We start from the raw sequence: 21,529 nt of genomic DNA on the forward strand, positions 1-21,529 counted from the left end.
TGAGCTGTCCAGACTTGATTGGGTAGTCACACACCCCCCCTCTCTCCCTCTTCCTGCTCCAGGCGGTGAGTGCGCTGGAGTTGCTTAAAGTTAACAAGTTAGCAATGTTGCCAGAGATCTGAGCTTCAAAGCGCCACGTGTGTCAATCATCGTTTAACTTGTTAAACAGTTGCTGAGGCAACTCATTGTGTGTAAGTGAGCAGCTTTGGCTTTGAGTGGACTCACTGAAGCATTTAATAAAGCCAAGCATTTCTCTGCTTAGTTCCTGTTTAAAAATAATTCAATGGGACAGTAAAATGTGCTTAAAACCATTTTTAAAAATTATATATATATATATATATATATATATATATACATAAAAGTTTTTTTTTAATTTATATTTTGGGAAAAAAGCTAAAAAAAAAGAAGAAAAAAAAATCATATAGGGCATAAAACACTCAGGTGACTTGAAATTCCGCTCAGACCCCCAAATTGGCCAACTTTCAAAATTGTCCGATATGCATGTGTGATACATCATTGGAAAGCTTAAAATCTCAATTTTCTGGGGGAAGAAAAAATTGAACAGGAAGACATACATTTTTTTTTTTTTAAACAACAAAACCCTAACTGGAGGGAAGAGGATGACAGAGCATAATTAAAGACGGCATGATTTTAACGAGATATTATCGCGTACCTCTTCTATCCAAAAACTCCATGTTGCATGTATCACCGAGTGTCAAGAAACAGCTGTGAATGGCCACAGACAGATTTTGTGCGATTTTATGGGTGAAACATGGTAATACAACGGGGCACGATGCAGAAATCGCAGACATCGAGGAGTGTTCGAGATTTTCCTTTTCATATATTTACCCTTTTAAACGTTTTCAATTTTTCTTTGTTTGGATCGATAATCATCTGAAATACTGGGGAAAATGCGGCAGTAACAAAAACAATACAATTAAGCAATTGTTATGAGGTAGATATCCGTGACTTGTATACCGACACTATTTTTGTCATTGTGACATCATTTGTTTAAAACTTTAAAATATGCAAGTGAATAATTTTAAAACTTTTTTTAAAAAACTAAATATTAGACATCAATTAATAATTATAAGCTAAAAATGACAGACATTTCGAAAAATAAAATTATTTACCTCCTTTTTATGGCCTGGTTGAAACAAAAGCGGTTGCGCGATGTCTGTAAATGGAGGTCTCCAGGGTAAACCAGACAAATTAAAAATAGGTGGCTAAATGTGCCATGAATCTGCTATGGCAGCATATAGACATATTGTTCTATCAAACACAGCAGTTCTTTTGGCTTAAAATACAGCAGTTTATTTTTAGGAGGGGTACAAGAGCAGAAACTCCTTTTTCAGCCTTGTCTGTGTTTTCCGCCTCATCTTTCCAATGGAAAATCTGAATAAATACATTGAAAAAACACAATACCCCAAAAAAAAAAAAAAAAAAGGGCGGGAGGCTTTGACTTATCGTGGCGGGTTCTGGTACCCATTAACCGCGAAAAACGAGGGATCACTGTACTCTGCAATATCTCAGAGTAAATATAGCAATATCTTTGACTGACCCTTACTGTTTTTTTTTTTTTTTTTTTTTTTTAAAATATGACAATTGAAGTGCCTTATAATTCAAAATAATTCTGCCACGTGTGTGTGTGTACAATGTGCCTCCCTTATTTTTGTTGTCTTTTAAGTGTGTATGTTTTAGTGTGTTTCTTTGACTGTGTTTTGTGTTGTTTGTGCTGGCGCTACTTTGCCACATTCATTATGGCGGCGATGTCACATCATGTGTTGGTGCTAGGGCTTATGTCTACGTGTGTCTCGTCTGCCTGCTGTATGTCTGCCTCCTCTTAAAGGGGCTGCAGTACAGTCTCTCCATAAAAAGAAGACGAACATCTTCCAGAAATGCTTCCCAAACTTCCGGGCCTTGATCAACCGGCGGGACCGAGTGGTTCGACCGGCGCGGTCTGGCCCGCGGTGGTCTTTTCCGGCTAGAAAAAGCAAAGAGGTCGGTGGCGGTTTGATGTCTGCCTTATTTTGTTTTCTTTTTTATGCCAGAGGCGACGGTCGGTGGCTATCCGCCTAGCGTGCTAACGGCACAGCTGTACGGACGAAATTGAAATTAATTCAAACATTTCCCCCCTACTATCGTTACGCAAAAACACATTTTATAGAATTTATGTCCAAAACAATTATTTTGACTGCGAGTCTTCGTCAAACATGCTTCATTAAGAAATAATCTCCATACACTAAGCAAAAACGTCACATAGTGTACGTTGATATAATGACGTTTTTTCCTCAATTCAGTCTTACATATTTTTTTATGCAAGGCCACTATGTAGTGTAGGATTCTCAACAGGTGGCTACATATTTTTTTGCACCTTCTGCCATCTAGTGGAAGTATTTTTTTTGTTTGTTTGTTTTTTGCTCCGCCGGTCACTATACGTCGCTTGTATAGATAGATTAATAAAAATAGTTATTTTTCCAGAATGTAACATATCTTTGATACCCCCAGATGCAGTCCTCTTCAGTGGAGGTGGACAGCAGCGGCGACTCTGTGGTGCAGGTGTGCTTCCCGGCTTCCCAGGCTTCGGTGCTGGAAGCCCTTAACCAACAGAGGGAGGACGGTCGCCTGTGTGACCTGGCCATCCATGTGCAAGGTCACGTGTTCAAGGCCCACCGCTGCGTCCTGGCTGCGTCCTCGCCATACTTTCATGACCAGGTGTGTGTGCCCAGCAGTGTTGTTAATCTTACTGAAAAAAAGTAATTAATTATAGTTGCAAATTACTTCTCCCAAAAAGTAATTGCATTAGTAACTCAATTACCTGAATGTAAGCGTAAGTAGTTACTTGGCAAAGTAATTGGTGATAATTACTTTTTTTTTTTTTCCCTCAAAAAAACAAAAAATAAACAAAAAAAAAACATTGGCCACACGATGGGAAGTTTTTTGTGAAGGTTTTTGGTATAATTGGCCCGAGCCCAATTCTTTACCCTAATTTACCCTTTACCCTGAATCAACTGTTAAAAGTTGTTAAAATTGCTCCCATTATTGCATTAGTTCCCTTCTCTCTACTTTCGACATATGAAAGTTTTAAAACTGTTTCATCATTTAAAGATAGATTCAAGTCAAGATTTTGCCGATTTAGAAGTATTTTAGATTAAGTTACTTAGGTTCGTTAGGAAGGTTCTCTACAACAGAGCCGTCCTAAAAAGTCTACTGCTTTAAGATGGCGGCTGTCTACTAACTCATTTAGTGCCATGTCTGTCATTTTGCATCTAGTTATATCTATGTACAGTACATGTGATATCTACCATATCTACCATAACATACGGGCGTAGTTTGTAGGCTATCGGCTACAACATGTATTATTGGAGCTACCTAGCATCGCGTTTGCTCGGCGTCACAACTTTCTTGCCTCCTCCCTGCTCCTGCTCTGCTCTGTCGTCTCGGTGAGTCCGTCTCCCTCAGACTTTTTGACCAATATAGTAACGCATAGTAACGCATGCCTTTCCGTCCTCAGTAACGGTAACGGCGTTGCCAAGATGAGAAAAGTAATTAGTTAGATTACCCACTACTGAAAAAAATAACGCCGTTAGTAACGCCGTTATATTGTAACGCCGTTATTAACAACACTGGTGCCCAGTGTCTCAAATCCTGCCGAAAAGTTGTAATCTCCTCGTTGTTTAAATGTTGTCTCACCAAAACTCATTTGCCATCATCTTCAGTTCACAGAAAACAAATTGACAGATACGTGAATCTTATTTTCGTTATGTCATCTTAACAGTGTTGGAAATAACGCCGTTACATAACGGCGTTATTTTTTTCAGTAACGGGGTAATCTAACTAATTATTTTTTCCGCCGTTACAACGCCGTTACAGTTACTGACGGTCAAAAGCGGTGCGTTACGTACTTTGAATAAATTGAAGAAACTACCAGCCGTAGCGAGTCTGCTCTGTTTATTTGTCATCCAAGACTGGGTGCATTCAGGTTCATGGCAATGAAAATAGTAAACACACATAGCCTACCTTTGCAAGAACAATAGAGTTGCCATTTGATACGGTCATAATGTGCAGGTCCTCCACCCATCCGCTGCAAAACTGTTCGTAGCTTTGTAGCGAATTGTAATTTTGGAATCGCTGATGAGTTCAGTAACATACACCAAACAATAAATGCAGCAGAATGTCCATTTCGCGTAACTGTGGAAGCCCGTCGACATCTTTACTCCATTTGTCCTCGGCTTGCTCGTAAGGGTCAACATTGTTCACATCCTTAAGTTTGATCACATACCTGTTCTTCGCCTTAGTAACGAGCTTGTCTCTTTATCGAACTGGCAAGTTTAAGTTTAATGTCCCGCGAGCCAAACCTGCTTCCAATATGGCTGCGTTGTTGTCAAATCTCACGTGATCCCTCATTATGTGACTTAAACACTTGAGCCTAATAGCGCACGTACTTCAGAGCCGGTTTTTTGTATGTGAATTGTCTCGCCCTGTGTTTGTATATGTGTATCTGTTGGTAATAAAGTGTTTTTTTTTTTTTTTTTCAAACAAACTTCAGAGCCGGTGTTTTCACACACAAACCGGAACAGCGCGTGCAGCAAACACACACGCAAAACAGATGCAGAGGGATATGATGGCAGAGCATTCAGAGGAAAATTTGTCCATTACGAGGTGGAGATATAAACACTATTTCAAGGTGGTCGAAATTAAAGGAAAGAACGTGCATGTAAAGTGTAATTTATGTCCCGGGGCAAAGCTTTTGTCGACATCTGTGGTAAGCAATTCAAATCTGTTTATTTTTGTTGCACTTCAAGTGTAGGATAAATCTGTTGCTGGTGAGGTGCAATAAATATTACAAGGCTCTATAACACAACTACCTGTCTGTTCTTCTCTATTCAACTGACTCGAATACTGCTCAAAAAATTTCAAATTCTTTGACACACAACAACTTCTTTTTAAAGTAACGGAAATAGTTACTTTCCCTGGTAAGTAGTTACTTTTACTATAAAGTAATTCAGTTACTAACTCAGTTACTTTTTGGAAGAAGTAATGAGTAACTATAACTAATTACTTTTTTAAAGTAACGTGCCCAACACTGCATCTTAAGGTCCTACTGAAGAACATGTCCAGCGTGTCCATCCCAGCCGTGATGGATCCACTGGCGTTTGAGAGCGTGCTTCGATGTGCCTACACGGGTCAGCTAAGCATGCTGCGCGAGGACATCGTCAACTACCTGACGGTGGGCAGCGTCTTGCAGATGTGGCACATCGTGGACAAATGCACCGAGCTTCTCAAGGAGAGCAGGGCTGCGGGGGGAGGCGCCAGTGGCGGCGTCGGCTCAGCTAACAACGAGGGTCTCGGTCGGGATCAAGCACGGCAGGCGGAAAGTATGGAGTTTTGATTTTATACATATAATTGGTCTAGAAAAGTATGGAACTTTTTTTTTTGTATCAGTAATTACTGGTGAGCAGGGCTGAAACGATTGATCAACTACTCGACAACTAATCGATGATCAAATTACCGTAATTTTCGGACTATAAGGCGCACCTGACTATAAGCCACGATCCACCAAATTTGACACGGAAAAGGCATTTGTTCATGCATAATCCGCACCGGACTAAGAGCCGCAGCTGTCCTCACTGTATTATGGAAAATTTACACCAACATATATAAACCGGAAACACTATATTTGACAGCGGCATCATAAGACCAAATGAACCACCATGAAACTTTGAACCAATTGACTGCAAAGCTTCATTGCTTCAAGAAGCTCCATTTGGCCATCACTGCTTCCTTGGGGAGACAAGTCAACCTCTGCTGCCACCTGCTGTCAACACTGTTTACGTCCAACATGCCTCTTAGCATGCATTGCAGCGCTACAGATTAAAATAAAAAATCAAAATTCATGTTTTTATGATAATTATTTCTTCAGTTACTGTTCAAGGTGTTTCATCAATTACTAGTTATGGTATTTGGTAATACCTTATTTGACAGTGGCGCTATAAGACCATCTTAATTATGACATAACACTGCTATGAGCATTAATTAATGCTTATGACAGATATCATTTTGTGTCATTCAGCAAATTATTTCAGTTTTGAATGGATATAAAAGATCCAAGCTGGACAGAAATGGAGTTGGTGACATAATTTGCCGGATTACACTTCATAACATCTGTCATAAGCAATCATTAATGCTCATGATAGTGTCATGTCATAATTATGACTGTCTTATGGTAGTTTGATGTTGCCGCTGTTAAATAAAGTGTTACCTATTAACCCAAATATGTCAACAAATAAGCTGCACTGGACAATAAATTGCAGGATTAAAAAAAAAATGTTGTGGTTTATGGTCTGAAAATTACGTTAGTTTTTTAGCCTCTCATTGACAGACATCCAATGTCTATTCAGTTTGTCAAAAGTATCGATACTGAAATCATAGACTTCATAACTATATTGACGGGTCGCCTTTGACATACACTGCACCACGCCTTCATATAGAAAATACATATTTTGTATTCATAGTTTTAAATGTTGACAAAGAATATTGTTAAATTAAACAAAAAAGGAAAACAGAATGATCATTTTTAGGTTATTTTTGTAAACAATAATTAGAAAAATTAAAAAGAAACTTCCCTGAATAGTAGTTTTCCCATTTTTTTTTCATAACTAGAAACAAAAATAGTGAATGTGACCTTTTTCTTACTCGTTTAAGGTTTTATTTAAAAAGTACATGTAGAATTTTATTTTTAAAAAATGTACAAGGATAAAAAAATATCAATTTTAGAATTTTTAAATCTTGTCTTTTTTTAAAAATCCTCAAAAATAAAGTAAATATTTCCTGATAGATTTATACATGAACTCATTATTTGTGTACATGTTAGATGCATGGTGTTACTGCATCAGCTGCCCTGCTGTTGGTTAAAAGTGTGGAATTTTTCAAATGTCACACATATGTGCAGGAGCCCTACAGGAGCCCCAACGAGCCACGCAGCCTTCGAGCCGGCCGTCGGTCAGCGAGAGCCAGTCCCCTAGCAGTACCAACTACTTCAGCCCTGGAGCGGCCGCGGCCTTGGTGGGGGGAGGCAGTAGCGGCGGCGGTGGTGGTGCTGAAGTGGCAGCCAGCAACACGCCCAACTATTGCATGCCGTCCGGAGAGGAGTCCTTCACAGTAGAAGAGGGAGAGGAGGAGGAAGAAGAGGAGGAATACCAGCAAAAGAGAAAAGGTGGCAGGAGGAAGAAAACCAGCTCTGCATCAGAAGAGGAAGTCGGTGTCAGTGACAGCTTTGGCGTTTCCTCGTATCAGGTACTCGATAGCGAGGCATAAATGGCTCAAACTTTGGCTCACTTGTCATCTGTACCGCAAAGGACGGCGAGGACGCATCACTGCAGAGACGCCCCACCTACATCCAGCCTAGCATCATGCCCCGCAAGCAGTGGGTGGTGGTCAAAGCCGAGCGGGCGGACGATCGAGATCTCATTGTGGTGTCGGGCGAGGAAGGTGGCGGCGCTGAGGAGGAAGAGGAGGACGACGAGGACGAGGATGACGAGAGGGAAATAGCGTCCGGTCGGGAAAGGGACTGCGGCGGCGACTTTGCGATCTCACACGTGCGGACGCTATCCGCGGAGGGCGGTGCCAGAGGAGATCCCGACACACAGGTTGGTTACACTGAAGGAAATGGACATTTAACGCATTAGCTGCCATTGACGGTAAAAGTTTACCATAAACTCTCACCTCAGAAACTTCCACTGAAATGGTGCCACAGATAATTGATCATAGATCATAATGAGTATGACGGTAATGATCAGAATCGTCTTGTTTACATTCGCAGTATGATCACAATTAGAGATGATGCCGATCGATCGGGTCGGATCATGTCATTTTCAAAGTATCGGAATCGGCAAAAAAATATCGGCCATGCCTTTTTTTAATATATATATGTTTTTAAATTAAATCGTTTTCTAATTGTATTTAACGTTACAGACATAATATGTTACACTCATCCAGAGTCTTTAGTTTAGGCTTAAGGTAGGGTTATCAAATTTAACCCGTTAACTGCGGTAATTCATTTTTTAAAAAATGTATCACGTTAAAATATTTAACGCAATTAATGCATGCGTTGCACGACCCACTCACGCATTGTCACGCTTAATCTGTAATGGCGCCGTTTAACCTATATAGAGAGATAAAAGGCAGCGTAAAATAAGTAGAGTGAATTTTGGCAGCCTTTGGAGTCTTTTTATAACTGGCTAAAGCCTTACAATCCCTCTCCCTACGATTAGAAATATCATGGGAAGCAATGTGGCAATTGATCTTTTTCTTAACACCTTATGTTATTACCCAACGCAGAGAATATATATCAATTGGTAGCACTACGCACAGTCATGGTTCCACTTCCCATCATGCATTTGGGCATGGCTACAGTATCATTTACTGAAAGCTCAACAAATACACTAGATGGCAATATTTAGTCACAATATACAAAGTCACAAGTCTTTCTGTCCGTGGATCCCTCTCACAGAAAGAATGTTAATAATGTAAATGCTATCTTGAGGATTGATTGTCATAATAAAGAAATACAGTACTTATGTACTGTATGTTGAATGTATATATTCGTCCGAGTTTTATTCATTTTTTTCTTAATGCATTGCCAAAATGTATATGATCGGGAAAAATTATCAGGAATGATTGGAATTGAATCGGGAGCAAAAAAAAAAGCAATCGGATTGGGAAATATCGGGATCGGCAGATACTCAAACTAAAACGATCGGTGTCGGATCGGAAGCAAAAAAACGTGATCGGAACAACCCTAATCACAATCATTGCTTGTGATCACGGAAATAATTATGATTGTCGTAATCAATTGTCATCTATTATCGCCAATGAGTTAAAAGTTATTAATGAAGTTCTACTATGAGATAAGAGTCAACAATTAGCAGAACACCACAATAACTTATGATAGTCACTACATGGGCCTTTTTATATCATAATAGCGAGATGCCACGAGATGACAAATTCATGTTTATTTGAGAAATGAATGATACGACAGGCCTCACACTTTAGTTTTAAATTGACTTTAAACAGAAACATTAAAGTATCCATTGTAAGCCAGATGCATTAATATTTTTGCTCAAAGGTAAAGCTATGTAATCATGGTTTAACTTTAAGGCTAGCTATCATAATATCACTAATAATTAAGTAATGGAGCAAATTGGGTTGTCTGTGTTCTTTGTGGGTTACATGTTGCATGATATTTCCAATTTAAAAAAAAAAAAAATTATCACGCACAGGTTGGGATGGGAACTGATGGGAGGATTCCCAGAATGCCTTGCAGTGGCCTTTTTTTTTTTCTTTTTTAAAAAAAGTGTTTATTTAAGAGCAAATAACATAACAAACAATACAACATTACATTACATTAATACAATACAACATTACATTAACATCGTTGTAGGTGCCTAAAATAACATTTGGATAATTATTTATGTTAATTGTAAATGATTTATTTGGTTCTATCAAACGATTTGGTTATTTGGTTTTTGGTTAAATTAGACAGAATTGCTGTTTGTTATTCGGATTTGGTGGGACGGTGTTTGTGACGTCATGTCGTACGATATAAGTGTGGGCAGCGGGGGCTGTTTTGGTAGTAGTAAGTTGGCGTGACGGCAGGAACTATTAAGGATAGAGCTCAGATAATGTTTTGACCTAACTACGTTCTTCTAAATTCTCTCTTTCTATCGATCTCTAAGTTGCTCCCTTTTGTTTGTATTTGATGTCAAGCCGTGGATCGATTTTTGTTGCATTGAAGAACGGACGTAAGGAGCAGCGTGAAAGTTTTTTCCTCCCTTCTGACCGCGGTGAGTGTGATAAAGTTCATTATTTTCTGTAATGTACTGATAAACATTAAACTTTCATAAATTGTAGATTCATTACACACAACTGAAGTAGTTGAAGCCTTTTATTGTTTTAATATTGATTATTTTGGCAAAAAAGTCAAGAAAAAACAAAAATCCCTATCTCAAAAAATTTGCATATTTTATCTGACCAATACAAAAAAGCGTTTTTTAATACAAAAAAAGTCCACCTTCAATTAATTATATCAGCGATGCACTCAATACTTGGTCGGGAATCCTTTTGCAGAAATAACTGCTTCAATGCGACGCGGCATGGAGGCAATCAGCCTATTGCTCTGCTGAGGTGTTATGGAGGCCCAGGTTGCTTCGATAGCGGAATGAGCTTCATTCACAGTGTTGGGTCTGGTGTCTCTCAACTTCCTCTTCACAATATCCCACAGATTCTCTATGGGGTTCGGGTCAGGAGAGTTGACAGGCCAATTGCCATGGCAATGGCATTAATGCCATTGTCAGTAAACCATTTACCAGTGGTTTTGGCGCTGTGAGCAGGTGCCAGGTCGTGCTGAAAAATGAAATCTTCATCTCCATAAAGTAGCAGATGGAAGCATAAAGTGCTCCAAAATCTCCTGATAGCTAGCTGCATTGACCCTGCCCTTGATAAAACACAGTAGACCAACACCAGCAGCTGACATGGCATCCCAGACCATCACTGACTGTGGGTACTTGACACTGGACTTCAGGCATTTTGGCATTTCCTTCTCCCCAGTCTTCCTCCAAACTCTGGCACCTTGATTCCCGAATGACATGCAAAATTTGCTTTCATCTGAAAAAAAGTACTTTGGACCACTGAGCAACAGTCAAGTGCTGCTTCTCTGTAGACCAGGTCAGGCGCTTTTTCAGGTTCAAAAGTGGCTTGACCTGGGAAATGCGGCACCTGTAGCCCATTTCCAGCACACGCCTGTGCACGGTGGCTCTGGATGTTTCTACTCCAGACTCAGTCCACTGTTTATGCAGGTCCCACAAGGTCTGGAATCGGCCCTTCTCCATAATTTTTCTCAGGGTGTGGTCACCTCTTCTGGTTGTGCAGCATTTCCCGCCACACTTTTTCTTTCCCACAGACTTCCCACTGAGGTGCCTTGATACAGCACTCTGGGAACAGCCTATTCGCTCAGAAAGTTCTTTCTGTGTCTTAGCCTCTTGATGGAATGAATGATGACCTTCCGGACAGCAGTCAGGTCGGCAGTCTTGCCCATGATTGCGGTTTTGAGTAATGAACCAGGCTGGGAGTTTTTAAAAGCCTCAGGAATCTTTCGCAGGGGTTTTGAGTTAATTAGTTGATTCAGATGATTAGGTTAGTGCTTCTTTAGAGTACCTTTTCATGATATGCTAATTTTTTTGAGAGGGTTTTTTGGTTTTTCTTGACTTTTGTTGCCCAAATTATCAATATTAAAACAATAAAAGGCTTGAACTACTTCAGTTGTGTGTAATGATTCTAAAATATATGAAAATCTAATGTTTATCAGTACATTACAGAAAATAATGAACTTTATCACAATATGCTAATTTATTGAGAAGGACCAGTATAACGTCAGATTTAAGGGCTTTTCGTTGTGGATTCTACAATCGTGTTTTATGGCTTTTGTTAGTGGCTAATTTTTTTCCAATGTGGTAGCCACTGTTTGTATTCCCCAATCTCAGCGGTTATTCATCGTAATTTAAATGTTTTGTTGAAGTTTACTATAATTTTGCTGAAATGTACCGATACCAATTTACAAGCTCAACAATTTGTAGTGCTTCTGATCGATGTCTGTTTCCATCCAGATGGACTACTGCCAGTCTTCTGAGGAATTCCTCAAGTTGGAGGGCAGCTTGCTGGACGCTGCATTAGCTCAGCATGTCCAGGACGGCGCAGCGGGTCCATGTTCAAGTCAGGGTGCCAATCGTGGTGCTTCGGGGCTGCTGGGTCAGGTGGCCAACCGCGGCCAGCTCTTCCCTCTGGACATGCAGGTGTTTTTTTGGGGAGGGGGAAACATTCTGATTGGTGTTGCCAGGATGAATTGAAAATGAATTATCAAATTCAAAGACAACAATTTTGATATGTAGAGACCTTGTTGACCTAAATTCGTTTTTTTTTTTTTAAATAGTTTTTCAAATAGCAAATATTTCTTTATTTTAGAAATATTTATTGATTCAGATTTTTTTATATAATTTTAAAGAGATTTATTTTATCTTTTAAAAAAGATTAAATAAAAAACAAAGTAAAGCTTAAAAAACTTTAAATTTGATTTCTAATTATTTCTAAAAATGCATTTAAGAAAAAAATCAACGTTAATTACATTTAAATATTTGTGTCTTATAGAATTTTTGAATGTATTTTTAAATATTAATGAAAAAAAAACAGTAAATATTTATTTTTATATTTTTTTGTACAATTTACATAAAGGAAAAAGGAAAAATCTGTAAATATTGTCTGATTTGCATAGTCCTCGATGAAAGCAGATAATTATAATAATAATACCGGTAATCAAATTTTTACAAAAATAATCGTAATAATCAAAATTTGATATTTGCAAACATCTGCTTTTGCTTTGCAAAACAATGATAGTATTTGTAATGGCAATAAATATTTCCATGATATTGATACTTGACTTTTCTCTGCACATATTTTTTGTTTCCAATGAGCACTTACAGCTCAAATATATGATTACACAAAATAACATTATTTATATTCTGTATGAGCCAACTAGTCAAGTAATTCCAAAAAAACAAAACTGAGATTAGTCAACTATCAAAATAGTTGTTATGGAAGCTCTAATTTTGCTATAGCCATGTTCTGCACCTCCATAGTTGAGGCGGCCAATCGGAACTGTGGCCGTTAGGTGGTGGTAGGCATGTGCCGGTTACCGGTTTCATGGTTTACCGTGGTGTGAAAACGTCGCGGTTTCAAAACCACTAAAATTTTCCATCAGACCGTAGTTCGGTATTCGCTATTTTTCTTGTGTCAAAAATGCAGCCAGAAGCGGCTTGGCGCAGCAGCGCTCACCCCCTCCCATTTGTTGCTGTGTGTGAAAGTGACGCTATCGGCTAGCCAGCCAGCTAACCCAAAAACAATTACTCCAAACATAAGGCGTACTGTTCTTCAATTTATTGAGCTCTCAAATCGTGGTAAGTGTAATATACAAAATGAATACATTTAAAATGTTGTACAATTAGATTTTTCCATGTGAGTAGCTTCAACAGATTAGCACCATGGAAAAAGTTCGCCAAAAACAAAACACACATTTTCCTTTTAAATTCAATATAAAAACTAACTAAAAGCTTACAAAGATGATTGTTAGCCTAGGCTTACCTGGGAGAGCAACTTTGTTGAGTGTGACAGCCGCAGTGAGAAAACAAGCTTGATTCGATTGAATGAAGGGGGAAAAGTGAAAGCATCAAAGATCGCTAGTTGCGAAAGATGATCTTGCCCTAAGCACAAATCCACGTTCGCTGGATCAAGAGGAGGTCTCACTCCCAATGTTTTTTTATTTTATTTTTTAGATGAAACCTTTCCACAACAATATTGACATTTTAACTAACTTATGAATTCTTTATGTTCTTTTTAACACAAAGGCATGACATCATGTAGACTAGAGTTGACACAGTGGCTGAAAATGGCAAAACTTCACTTAAGGTTTTCCACACTCAAAAAAAAAGTCATGCAGTGTAAATTAAAAAAAAAAAAAAATTCAGAAGTGTTTTTACTTTTTTATAGAAATTATTTTGTTCTTGCTCTAATCTTGAGCAACTTCAGCTGTGGCTGTGAGTATAGTCTATAGGTAATATTTAGTTTAATTTTATTTAAAAATATATATATATATTGATAATTTATTTATTTTAACAATATATTCATGTTCCAATTTACAACTATGGTCTGAAAAAAAAAAATCCTGTTAAACAGAAAAAAAAAAATTTAACCCATGCATCTCAAAATTTTTTGGAGCTATAATTGCAATACCGTGATACCGTGAAACCGCGGTATTTTTGCTCACGGTTATCGTACCGTCAAAATATCATACCGGCACATGCCTAGGTGGTGGTCTGTGCTTGTTGTGGCGGCAATCCCCACCGGCCACCAGCAGTAAGGGATGCTGTCAAGCTGTAGTAGGACGCCTCCCGGGCATTTTTGGCCTGTGGGACTCCGGAGGCAGCTGACATGTACCGGCAGTCACCGAGGCAAAAACTCTGACGTGGGAGGATTTTGGCGAGGCAATGGAAAACAACTTCCGGTCGGCTTCGAGGAAATTCTGGTCCACCATCCGCGTCTGAGGAGAGGAAAGCAGTGCACCATTAACACTGTGTATAGTGAAGATGGGGTGCTTCTGACCTCGACTCGTGAGTCGGTGGGGAGAATACTTCGAAGACCTACTCAATTCCACCGACACGCCATCCTTTGAGGAAGCAGACTCTGGGGAGTCCGAGGTGGGCTCTCTGATCTCTGGGTGAAGTCACTGATGGGGTTGAAAAGCTCCTCGGTGGCAAGGCCCCGGGGGTCGAAGAGATCCGCCCGGAGTTCCTAAAGGCTCTGGCTGTTGTGGGCTCTGTCGTTGGCTGACACACCTCTACAACATCGCGTGGAGATCGGGGACAGTGCCTTTGGATTGGCAGACTGGGGTGGTGGTCCCCCTTTTCAAGAAGGGAGACCACCACGCAGGTTCCCCTTTTCAAGAAGGGGGACCGGAGGGTGTGTTCCAGTTATAGAGGTATCACACTCCTCAGCCTCCCAGTAAAGTCTATTCAGGGGTGCTGGAGAGTAGGGTCTGTCAGGAAGTTGAATCTCGGGATTCAGGAGGAGCAGTGTGGTTTTCGTCCCGGCCGTGGAACAGTGGACCAGCTCTACACCCTCGGCAGGGTCCTTGAGGGTGCATGGGACTTCGCCCAACCAGTCTACATGTATTTTGTGGATCTTAGGAAGGCGTTTGATCGTGTGCCTCGGGGAGTCCTGTGGGGGGTGCTCCGGGAGTACGGGGTACCGAGCCCCTTGGTTGGGGCTGTTTGGTCGCTGTACGACTGGTGTAATAGTTTGGTCCTCCTTGCCGGCAGTAAGTCGAATTCGTTCCCAGTGAGGGTTGGGCTTCGCCAAGGCTGCCCTTTCTCACCGATTCTCTTCATAATTTTTATGGACAGATATTATAGGCGCAGCCAAAGCGTTGAGTGGGTTTAGTTTTGTGACCTCAGCATTTAATCTCTGCTTTTTGCAGATGATGTCGTGCTGTTGGTTTCATCAAGCCTCAGTCGAGTGTGAAGCTCAAGTGTGAAGATCAGCACCTCCAAATCCAAGACCATGGTCCTCAGTCAGAAAAGGGTGGAGTGCCCTCTCCGGGTCGGGGATAAGATCCTGCCCAAGTGGAGGTGTTCTAGTATCTTGGGGTCTTGTTCACGAGTGAGGGTAGATGGGAGCGGGAGATCGACAGGCGGATCGGTGCAGCGTTTGCAGTAATGCGGACTCTGCACTGGTCCGTAGTGGTGAAGACGGTTCACCAGTCGATCTACGTTCCTATCCTCACCTATGGTCACGAGCTGTGGGTCGTGACCGAAAGAAAAAGATCCCGGATGCAAGCCGCTGAAATGAGTTTCTTCCGCAGGGTGTCTGGGCTCTCCCTTAGAGATAGGGTGAGAAGCTCAATCATCCGGGAGGGACTCTGCGTCGAGCCGCTACTCCTCCGTGTTGAGAGGAGACAGCTCAGGTGGCTCGGGCTTCTGGTCCGGATGCCTCCTGGACGCCTCCCTGGAGAGGTGTTCCAAGCATGTCCCACCGGCGGAAGGCCCCGGGGACAACCCAGGACACACTGAAGAGAGTATGTCTCTCGGCTGGCCTGGGAACGCTTTGGGATCCCGCCATAGGAGCTGGTTGAAGTGATGGGCAGAGAGAAGTCTGGGCTTCCCTGTTAAAGCTGCTGCCCCCGCGACCCGACCCCGGAGCAAGCGGAAGATGATGGATGGACGGATAATTTTGCTATAGTGGTTTTCACGTTTTTTTTGTTTTGTTTTGTTTCGATGATGCAGGGCAACCAAATCCTGGTCTACGGACAAACCTCTGCACCCCTGATGGACACCGCCCCACCTCCCCTGAGCGGCATGATTGGCAGCGGCGCATTTAAAAGCGTGGAGCACGGTCCGGCGGCCCCAGGAAGCGAGGGCAGCGGTGGCGGCGCTTCCGGTAAAGTCTTCATGTGCCACTGCGGCAAGACGTTCACACACAAGAGCATGAGGGACCGCCACATCAACATGCACCTGGATTTGAGACCCTTCCATTGCCCCGTTTGCGCCAAGAAATTCAAAATGAAGCATCACCTGACTGAGCACATGAAGACGCACACGGGGCTCAAGCCCTACCACTGCGCCGGATGCGGTAGGAAGTTCATGTGGCGGGACAGCTTCATGAGGCACCGATCGCACTGCGAACGTCGAGGGAGCCAAGACGTTGGCGACGTTTCCGATGTTCTTCCCGGACCTCACGTCCTTCTCCCGTCGGGCGACGGGGGTGCGCGAGGAGGTGGGGTTTCCTCGCGCCTACACCACGCCGGCGCCGCGTCGGGGAGCGCCGTAGCAGCGACGGGGATGTTCGGCAGCTTACCGCTAGAGTGCGCGGATCTTGCTAACGACGGATAACACTGGATTTGGTGATGAATGACAACTATAGACCAGAACCTCGCTGAAAATCTTTTCTGCGTCTCATGGCAGTCAACAACAGGAAAGCTTAAAAGATTGACTGCCATTTACGGCAATAGTTTTTTTTTTGTTTTTTTTTTTAAATATACATGTAAATTTTAGTCTTTTACTAACTATCACAGCACATACACAGTGAATGAGTTAACATGTAAGAATTAAAACATGTCGATGTATTTTGTAATCGTGCTGAAAAATTGACTACTGTACATTTAGTAAAGAATACGATTGTCTGCTACTGATTTTCAGGACACACTTTACCTGAGAGGCAAACACTTTTGTACATATATTTAAAAACACTTGTTGTGTGTGGAGCCTTATCTTTGGAAATGATGTACTAATATTTATGTAGTTTTGCACCTGGCTTTGTTGCTAGGCAGATATGGTACTGTCAGAACTGCACTATAGTGAAAAATGTTCACTTCCGTCTGATACATCTTCACGTATGGGAAAACGTTTGTGTTTTGTGTGTTCAGGGTCGGGTGATAATCTGCCCGGTAACGTAAAAATTACATACATGAAAATACATTTTAGCAGGGATGGGCAAATTGTGGCCTGAGGAACTTTTTTTAAATTTTTTTTATTTTATTTTTTTTATCCCTGTTTCTAATGTATTTATTCCTTGTATTTATTTAGTATTTATTTTTGTAGCATTCATTAAGTATTATCAGAGTAATTATATGTAAATACAGTAAATGTCATTAATTTTGCTATTTTATTAAGATATCAACATTTGTATTTTTTAATCTTATATTTTAAATTAATCTATTTTCAATAATACACTTCAAAATATGAATAAAAAATCCACTCTAAATGAAAGAAAAATTGATTAGTTTAATATTAAGATTGATTAGAAGTTAAACATTTACTATCTATTTTATTATTAAATTAATACTTATACATAGTTTGCAAACACATGTAATCAGCAAGTTTGCCCAGCCCTGCTTTACATAGAAGTATATTAGATTTTTTTTTTTTTAACATTCCACACTGGCTGTCATAGGAATGCAGACAAGTGCACAGAAATACACCGTAGGGGTGCTCCAGCACTAGCCTTTTTTACTTAAAAACATCTTCTTGGATTGATCACATTTCCACATAAATATCTGTGCACGTGCCTGCTGTTAATGACTCTTTGTATATTACTATGAATATTATTTAGAAAAGCCAATAAGAGCGACTGTTCACATTGAATGTATTTCAAGACTGACACTTGTTTAAACACATTTAAATATCTTCTATATTGCTTTCAAAACCGGTACGACAGTAGATTACTAAGCAGGTCTTTGAATTTACACGTTAAGTCGCTGATAATTGCAAAGTACAATAAAGACCGATAAAGATATACACTGTATAGAAGTCCGTGGTTTCAAAACGGCGCCCAAAACGATCTATGTACAGTTTTACAAATTGATGTTCATCTAATATTAAGACAAAGATGTTTCTTTTTTTTCCTAAGTGACCTATTTTTGTTGAGCTTTGTTTCTGATGGCTGGTATGGAGGCTTATTTGTGCCAAAATGAAATCCATTTACAAATAAATGTTCTTTCATGTCTCACATTGACAGTAAATATTCATTTGCGTACAATACATACAATGGTATGAAAAAGTATGTGAACCTTTTGGAATTTCTCACATTTCTACATAAAACCACCACCAAATGTGATCTGGTCTTTGTCAAAAACACACAGATGAAAAAACAACTAAAAACACCCATTTATAGGTTTTCATATTTTAATGAGGATAGTATGCAAACAAAGAAGGGTGAAAAGCGAACCTTTGGCGCTTCCTGTAGCTGCAGATCAGTCTGGTACATCAATCAGGACTAATCTTGGCCTATTCTTCTCCACAAAACCGCTGTAGTTCAGTCAGATTCTTGGGATGTCTGGCATGAATTTCTTTCTTTAGACATTTCCACAACATCTCAACTAGAGGTGTGACAAAATATCGAAATGGCGATATATCGTGATACTTTGTATCCCCAAAGCTTACCAATATGCTCCTGCCAAAAATCGAGATATAATTTTAAAAAGCTGTCAATGTCTAAAAATAGATAAATAAAAAGGAACCAACAAGTTGCTACCAAAATCTTCCACTATAATAGTGTCTAAGTTAACGCTAAGGTTGCATTGACGGTGTTCGACGCCCAATCCATTTAGACTAGAAACGTTCGTTCATTCGAAACAAGCATTTACAGTCATTCTGTCCGATTTTCAGGGCATTTACAGCTCACTTGCTGTTCATTTTAGGGCATTCACAGGTCATTTCCTGTTGAGTTTGAATCACTGCCTATTCATTTGGGTGATTCCCAGGTCACTTCCTGTTATGTAACTCAAAATAAACAGGAAGTGACCCATAAAATACCCCAAAATCAACAGGAAGTAACTGAAAATCAACAGGTAAATGACCTTAAATGGCCCAAAATTACCTCATTGCCTGGCATTGGATGCTACTGACGGCCACAGACGTTCAATCCATTTGAAGTGGGAGGGATGGCAGCGAATGAACGAATGTTCATTCGCTGGCACCCTCCCACTTCAAATGGATTGGACGTCTACGAGTGATAAACTCATTCCAATTTACAGCAGAGGCTTATTTTTCAGTTTATTAGTCGTTTGTAGAATATTATTGAATGATTTCCTGACCAATGTATCGATAATTGTTGATATTGTCAGATTATCGTTATCGTGAGCTTTGTATCGCAAATCGTATCGTATCGTGAGGTACCAAGAGGTTCCCACTCCTAATCTCAACAGGGTTCAAGTCTGGACTTTGACTTGGCCACTCCAGAACGTCTACTTTGTTCTTCTGAAACCATTCTGAAGTTGATTTACTTCTGTGTTTTGGGTCAGTCTTGTTGCAGCATCCATGCTCTTTTGAGCTTCAACTGTCTGACATAACAGACGGCCTCAGGTTTTCCTGCAAAACATCCTGAGAAACATTTGAATTCATTCTTCTATTAATGATTGCAAGTTGTCCAGGCCGTGAGGAAGCAAAACAGCCCCAAATCATGTGCTGCCTCCACCATGCTTCACGGTGGGGATGAGGTGTTGATGTTGGTGAGCTGTTCCATTTTTCCTCCACACATGACGTTGTGTGTTACTCCCAAACAATTCAACTTTGGTTTCATCAGTCAACAAAATATTTTGCCAAATCTTCTGTGGAGTGTCCAAGTGCCTTTTTACGAACATTAAATGAGCAACAATGTTTTTTTTTTTTTTTTTAGACAACAGTGGCTTCCTCCGTGGAGTCCTCCCATGAACACCATTCTTGGCCAGAGTTTTACATATAGTTGATGTGTGCAGATATTGGATTCTGGCAGTGATTTCTATATATCTTTAGCAGACACTCTAGGGTTCTCTTTTACCTCTCTGAGTATTCTGCGCTGAACATTTAGCGTCATCTTTGGACGGCCACTCCTTGGGAGAGAAGCAAAAGTGGCAAACGCTCCATTTGTGGACAACTTCTCTGACTGTCGATTGATGAACATCCAGAATTTTAGAGATGGTTTTGTACCAGTGACTCACCTGACTTAAGCAGAGTGTTAACTTACTTTTCCCCCCCTCTGTCATTGTTTGTATCCTATCCTAATTAAAATATGAAGATCTATAAATGTTTGGGTGGTCTTAGTTAAAGCAGACACTTTTTTTTCCATCTGTGTGATTTTGACAAAGATCAGATCACATTTGATGGTGATTTTATGCAGAAATGTGACAAATTCCAAAAGGTTCAGTTACTTTTTAATACCTCTGTATAATGTAAGTAATATCTGATATTTATAATTTTTAGAATGAGTTAAAAATGTGAAAAACCCAGATTCATCTTAAGTCACGGACGATAACTTCACAAATATATATATTTTTTCGGTATCGTACAGTGGTGGATGAAGTAGTCACCTCTTTTTTTTTTTTTTTCTAACTTAAGTAAAAGTAAAGATACAAGGTGCAAAAAAATTACATATGTAAAAGAAGTGTCTAAGAATAAAAAAAATACTCAAGTATAAAATAAACGTATTTTCTTCTGATGCAATAATGTAATATACGAACGTTTACACAGTGGGGCAAATAAGTATTTAGTCAACCACTAATTGTGCCAGTCCTCCCACTTGAAAATATTAGAGAGGCCTGTATTTGTCAACATAGGTTAACCTCAACCATGAGAGACAGAATGTGGAAAAAAAAAAAACTGAAAATCACATTGTTTGATTTTTAAAGAATTTATTTGCAAATCGTGGTGGAAAATAAGTATTTGGTCAATACCAAAAGTTCATCTCAATACTTTGTTATGTACTGTTGGAAATAACGGAGGCCAAAGTTTTCTGTAACTCTTCACAAGCTTTTCACACACTGTTGCTGGTAGTTTGGCCCATTCCTCCATGCAGATGTCCTCTAGAGCAGTGATGTTTTGGGGCTGTCGTTGGGCAACACGGACTTACAACTCCCCCCACATATTTTCTATGGGGTTGAGATCTGGAGACTGGCTAGGCCACTCCAGGACATTGAAACGCTTCTTACGAAGCCACTCCTTTGTTGCCCTGCCTGTGTGTTTGGGATCATTGTCATGCTGAAAGACCCAGCCACGTCACATCTTCAATGCCCTTGCTGATGGAGATTTTCACTCAAAATCTCTCGATATATGGCCCCATTCATTCTTTCCGTTACACAGATCAGTCGTCCTGGTCCCTTTGCAGAAAAACAGCCCCAAAACATGATGTTTCCACCCCCATGCTTCTCAGTGGGTATGGTGTTCTTCAGTTGCAATTCAGTATTCTTTCACCTCCAAACACGAGAACCTGTGTTTCTACCAAAAAGTTCTATTTTGGTTTCATCTGACCATAACACATTCTCCCAGTCCTCTTCTGGGTCATCCAAATGCTCTCTAGCGAACCGCAGACAGGCCTGGATATGTACTAGCTTCAGCAGGGAGACACGCATTGTGTTACTGATAGTAGCCTTTGTTACTGTGGTCCCAGCTCTCTG

At 40.3% G+C, this 21,529-nt stretch overlaps 1 protein-coding gene across 2 annotated transcripts; it reads left to right on the forward strand.

Moving 5' to 3' along the window:
- The first annotated feature begins 1,797 nt into the window (after positions 1–1,797).
- On the forward strand, positions 1,798–18,105 carry zbtb22b (zinc finger and BTB domain containing 22b). Of its 2 annotated transcripts, none has more exons than XM_057828116.1 (7): positions 1,798–2,001; positions 2,509–2,715; positions 5,099–5,378; positions 6,953–7,296; positions 7,359–7,649; positions 11,664–11,849; positions 15,888–18,105. In XM_057828116.1, exons 2-7 carry the CDS (start codon positions 2,509–2,511, stop codon positions 16,491–16,493), a joined length of 1,914 nt encoding a protein of 637 aa, XP_057684099.1. In that variant the 5' UTR covers positions 1,798–2,001; the 3' UTR covers positions 16,494–18,105. The 2 variants fall into 2 exon arrangements, with proteins under 2 accessions (XP_057684099.1, XP_057684100.1); XM_057828117.1 differs by having other exon boundaries at positions 1,800–2,001; positions 15,083–16,033.
- The last annotated feature ends 3,424 nt before the right edge of the window (positions 18,106–21,529 follow it).

The sequence above is a fragment of the Corythoichthys intestinalis genome, chromosome 22 (assembly GCF_030265065.1).
Source record: "Corythoichthys intestinalis isolate RoL2023-P3 chromosome 22, ASM3026506v1, whole genome shotgun sequence".
Lineage (NCBI taxonomy): Eukaryota > Metazoa > Chordata > Actinopteri > Syngnathiformes > Syngnathidae > Corythoichthys > Corythoichthys intestinalis.